Source organism: Mus caroli, chromosome 13 (assembly GCF_900094665.2).
Source record: "Mus caroli chromosome 13, CAROLI_EIJ_v1.1, whole genome shotgun sequence".
Classification (NCBI taxonomy): Eukaryota; Metazoa; Chordata; class Mammalia; order Rodentia; family Muridae; genus Mus; species Mus caroli.
The window spans coordinates 106462872-106468636 of NC_034582.1; the positions used below are offsets into that span (position 1 = coordinate 106462872).

The 5765-nt window shown below is 43.5% G+C and overlaps 1 protein-coding gene across 2 annotated transcripts in view; it reads right to left on the bottom strand.

Moving 5' to 3' along the window:
• Positions 1 to 5765, bottom strand: part of Gzmk (granzyme K) — a 57068-nt gene that overhangs the window by 7961 nt on the left and 43342 nt on the right. Inside the window, exons 1-2 of one of the 2 annotated variants that reach the window (XM_021180760.2) lie at positions 1896 to 2031; positions 1499 to 1646 (exon numbers count right to left, since the gene is read on the bottom strand). In XM_021180760.2, the coding sequence (XP_021036419.1) occupies positions 1499 to 1646; positions 1896 to 1956 (209 nt within the window). In that variant the 5' untranslated portion in view covers positions 1957 to 2031. Of the gene's footprint in view, positions 1 to 1498; positions 1647 to 1895; positions 2032 to 5765 lie in introns of those variants that run through there. The other variant, XM_021180761.2, reaches the window with a different exon arrangement.

A 5765-nucleotide genomic window follows, 5' to 3' on the forward strand; every position in this document is an offset into this window, starting at 1 on the left:
GATGTGATGGTGGATCCAAGGGTGGGTGAGGATGTGATGGTGGATCCAAGGGTGGGTGAGGATGTGATGGTGGATCCAAGGGTGGGTGAGGATGTGATGGTGGATCCAGCCCTCACTCTGTAGGAACAGAGGGGTTATTGTTTCCCTGTTTCCAGGCTGCTGAGCATCCAACACGGTTCCATTAAAATGGGACAACCATACACCATACACTACCCAAAGCAGGGCGAATCAAGTCAGTTGTTTTGTTTAGCTGGTTTTGATGTATATAACAATCATATATATATATATATATATATATATATATAGTGTGTGTGTGTGTGTGTGTGTGTGTGTATTTATATGTATGCCTATCAATCCTTGGCTAGTCTGGAGTTCAGACCAGGCAAGCCTTGAACTTACACAGATTGCCTGCCTCTGCTTCCTGAGTACCGGGATTAAAAGCATATGAAGCCATGCCTGCTTATTATTACTTTTATTCACTTTATTTTGTGTGTGAGTGTTTTGCTTATATGTATGTTTGTGTGCCACATGCATGCATGGTACGTGCAGAGATCAGAAGAGGGCATTGGGTACCTGTAACTGGAGTTAGCTGATGGTTGTGAACCACCATTTCAGTCTAGCCCTGGTTTGCTATAAGAGCGGTAAGTGCTCTTAAGCACGGAGCCATCTCTCCGGTCCCTAAAATAAGTTCTTAAGTGAAACACTATACTGTTGTAAGGGAAAAAAAGAACTGGGAGCCAAGCTTTAAAAAGCAAATATGGAAACAGAAGAAACAAAGTCAGAATGCTCAAGTGAGCGCCACATCAGGGGTCTACTGGCAGCAACCCGAGATAGATCACATCAGGGGTCTACTGGCAGCAACCCGAGATAGATTTTATACTTCATCTTAAGCTGAAAGGGAGTTGGAGACTGTCCTCCACAGTCTGGAAAGCCTCCCGTTCAATATCCTAAAGACTAATACCGTGTTCTGCTTCACATTTTATAAACCTTCTATAACTGTGCTCCCCCAACCTCAGGAAGAGCCTGCTTCTGACTGCTGTGATTTCCAGAGCGTGAGCCTTGGAATTCTGGGGTGAAGGGTAAGACTGAGGAAGTAAGGAGTCTGTATATCCAGCACCAGGGCACACACTCACAGTGTCCTCTGTGATGTATCTCTGCTTACTAAACGTGTCAAATATTCTGCAGAAATACCTAAATAGAAACACCAGTTCTCAAAAGCCCGCCAAATAAGAGACAGTAACTCCCCCTTGTCCACAGGCTTCCTCTCGGCAATTTCAGTTGCTTGCGGTCCACTGCTGTAGCAAACATTACATGAAACATTCCAGAGATAAACGATACATGCAATTTAAATGACATACGCGAGTAGATTGATTTAATTGTCCTCTTATCGCCTTGGTTAATCTTACTGTACTTAATTCATTGACTAGACTTTACCCTGTGTGTGTTCTTCATCTTGGACATAGACAGCCACCTACATGGAAAAGCACAGGGGACTCACCAAGAGTAGCAGTGGGCAGCTGTTAGCACCCACTGTGGGTGGATCAGGACTCCTCCACAAATATGCTTGCTGCGGTACTGGATGGACGCCATAAATGGCCTGGAATGCGGCTGGACTTCTCTCCCTCCAATAATTTCAGTATGGAAACCTGCAAAAGTAAGCCAAAAGATTTTACACGATCCAGCAGTGACATCTCATTCCTCTGATACCGTTACCCTTATATCCCTTTCTAAGACCAATAAAACAACAACGGTGCTCAATACTTAGTGTACCTTTTCCGGTTAGCAGTTGTATAAACCAGAACAGGGTAAGAGGGGACAATACTGTTTACAGAATAACAACACAATCACTAAAGATTCACATCATTACACAGGAGCCAGGGGCATGGGATACTTACACTCTGAAGACATATAAACGCCAGCAACCAGGGAAACCAGAGCCCATGAAGAAAACCTCATAATTACAGGGCTTCAGTGTTAAGGAGCACGGACAAACTGCTTGCTTTGTGGTTGATGAAGGAGACTGTGAAGATGGGTTTTGGTTCTTGTTGTTCTTGCAGGCTTCTCACCTCACATGTCCCAGTCGTTAGATTTTTCACACCCAAGGTTTCAAAGCCTCTATCAGTCTGGGGGGAGTTCCGGGTGCCGTCAGTGTGCAGCGGGGAGCTCATTTCCTGGATGTGGATTCCTGGTACAACGGGTGGAGGAATAAAAGAGACGCAGGCCAGAAGACCCCGTGAGTTGTAGACAGTTGAGAGCTGTTCTTTGCTCTAAAGCAGTGGCTCTCAACCTGTGGGTCACAACACCTTTGGGAGTCTCATATCAGATAGCCTGCATATTAGATATTTGCATTATATAGCCAAATGAAGTTATGAAGTACCAATGGAATAATGTTATGGTTGGGAGTCACCATAACATGAGGACCTCTAATGTGGGAAGCCACATGTGCCGTTGCAGGGTGGCGCTGGCTTCTGCTGGCCACCATGCATACATAGGCAGTAAATTTTTTTTTGCCAAGATGAGGTTTTGAGAATTAACCAAAATTAACCAATCAGATGAGAGACAAGTTAACCAATCAGATGAGAGACAAGTTAACCAATCAGATGTGAGACATGCAAATGAGGTGGAAAGCACAACCAATCCGGGTGTGAGACACACCTCTCCTAGGCCTATATAAGCAGCACCAGTTCTGGGCTTGGGGTCTCTTCGCTTCTGCAATCAAGCTCTCCCAATAAATGTGTGCAGAAGGATCCTGTTGCAGCGTCGGACGCGCGCAAGACTCTATTAAAGGGTCACAGCATTAAGAACCAATGCCCTGCAGTTCCCTCAGCATGAAATGGTGCCTATCGGGTTTACTTCCCCTTTGCCTCTCAGTTGGGCATGGATGGATTTATGATGGAGAAAGACAGAGTCTTGCACAGATCCTTGAAGCTTTACGGTGTGACTTAGCTGTCACTTGAATGTCATCCAGAGAAACCCATGTGTCTCATAGGATGCACATTCCTTGTCTTATCATTTCCTTTAAATGTGACCAGATTTGGTTAAATTTTAGTTACATTTTTTAGAGATTTAATAATGTTATTAAAGAGGAATACTGGCAACATATTTTTACTCAAACTCTCTTTGACTCAATTTTAGTTGAAAATGACCACGTTTACCCCCAGGGCCTTAATAATGTCTGTTAAAAGGACTGTATGTCGTCAGTCTTCCCAGTGACAGATGACAACACAATGCCAGGCCTTCTCATACACCCTCTATCCATCACACTCAGGATTCTGCAGGAGTCTCTCCATGTATGCAAGTACATACATCATAATGTAGGCTCAAACATACTTAGATAAGATTAGCCACAAGAGCCCCATTTACCAAAACTTATAAACCTCTTAATTTTTTAAAGATTTATGAAATCTCTGTTTTATTTAAAAAACAACAACAAACAAACAAACAAAACTGTTATGCTTGGTAGATGTCAAAAGAATCTTACAAAACTGTTCTTTGATAAGAAAATTAGAATGAAAGTTAATATTATTCATTATATAGCATAATTTAGTTTATGTAAGTTGAATGCATTAAGCGATTTTCAAAATTCCCATTCCCTGATCATCTGTATCTTCATGTCTCTATCTGTGAAGAAGGCAGCACAGCAAGTATGCAATAAATTAAGATAAACTGAGAGTGGTTCGTTTGCCCAAGGCCACAGCATTGGAACTGGATCAAATCTCCTGGTTTGCCTGCAGTAGCGTGGATGTTAATAAGCTCATTTCAGCACACGGCCCTGGATCAGCAGTATCCCATGCAGCCACACCAAACTTTCCAAACACTGAGCGAAAGAAACACACCCAGGGCAGCGATTTCCTGCTAAACAAGGAGAGCAAAAGGTGAGATGGTGGGAGAGAGCTTGAGAAAAGTCAGAGCCTTACGAAGCCAAACTTGTTAGCACCACCCAAGTGTCCCATGAACTGTCAACTGACCTCGGAGACTACTGACATGCCCTGTACTGATCCTTCATGTGCCTTTTTTCCAAGTTTCCAGGTGGGCACGGTCTTCTTAACCATATCTTAACCATATCTTCTTGATGCTGGGAACAGAAGAGGGTGGGTGATTTGTAAACATGATCTGGATGCAAGCAAGATGTAAATGGTAAAAGACAGTTTTAGCATGGTGGGGTTGTAACATCTCTGCCAGCTAGCTTCTTTACAGTAAGGACTCACAACTGTATATAGCTTTTTATTACAGATGGCTAAACATTTTCATCTGGATTTCCAGGGAGGTGGCTGCCCCTTCATCTTGTTTTATGGATGGAGAAACTGAAGCTAAGACTGTCTAGATTACCCAGTGAGCAGATGGCCCCTAAACCCTTATGTGCTGGCTCCAGACTTCATGTTTCCTTCAACCTGACCACACTGTCTGCCCTGTTCCCTCTGAGAAGCTCCTGGCTTAGACACTCCAGGAGGCAAGCTGGCCGTGCTGAAGGGAAAAAGGATTGAGCACTGCAATTAGACATGGGTGAGATTTAGTTCAGTTGAGAGGAGAGGCTCATGACTCCTTTTTGTAGCTGACCTGATAATTTCTGAGAATCATGTTGGTTTGTAATAATGAGTTACTGGGTTTTGGCTCTAGACCCCTGTGCTAGTTAATAGTATCATTTATTATTGTATCTGGAATCCTGGATTTGAAGACAGTGGGCTGTGTAACACGACGAGCTGGGTCATCTCATTGATTTCTGGGTGTTGGTTTTTACTCTGTTGAGTCTGCTGTGGGGAGAGCTATGTTTGCTTTGGATGGCTTTTGCAGCAGCTGTACTAGTCTGAGCAAGTGCACCGTGCTTAGCCTGTGACTGGCTCCTCCTCACGTTGCATCCGGGTCTTGCGGTTCTCGGCTGTGTTGTTTAGCTGTCCTTGTCAGCTACTCTGAGAGAAGATTGTGACAATCCTGTATTTTAGGAGAATCTGATAAACCAGCTGTCCTGGTGCTTCCAACACCACATGTTTGATTGTCCCTTGGGGGCTGTCTTTAGTGGCTCAGGCACCTGTGTGCAGATTCATAAGCCACACTGTTTAGGGACTGTGCCTCTTGAAGTGTGGCTGACAAATTTGAGACCTGTTTATGACTCATTAGGAGCTAGACAAAGACAGAAACTGAAAGTCAGCATTTGAAAAGTTTCAGCAATTTCAGCAAGGCTTTACATTAATTTTAAATGAAACATAATTTGTTCAATGTTTTTAAAAACTTAGGCATGTCTTCTATATGCCTTTGTTATTTAATTAATTGTTATATTCATTTGTATTGGGTAAGAATGTTAGTCTATGACGGACTAAACAAGAAAACAAGTCGCCGCACACACTGCTGGCCTGCCCCAGGGTAGCACTAAGAAGCTCTGAAGACGTGACTCGGAAGTAGATGAGTGTCAAAACTTTCCTGCTGATTTCCTTCCTGTGTCCTTTTCCAAAGCTGATTTTTAAAAAGAGATTTGTTTTATTTTATTTTGGTTCTGTGAATTTGTGTCTGTCTATGTGGGAGGGATGGGCAGGTGATGCAGGGGCCAGAGGAGGTCAAAGGGCACCAGATGTCCTGCAGCTGGAGTTACAGGACGTTGTGAGCCACCTGATGTGGGTGCTGGGAACTGAACTTGGATCCTCCGGAGGAGCAGAAAGCTCTCTTGATTGTTGAGCTCTCTTGAGCCCTATTTTATTTATTTATTTATTTGTTTGTTTGTTTGTTTATTGGTTTTTCGAGACAGGGTTTCTCTGTGTAGCCCTGGCTGTCCT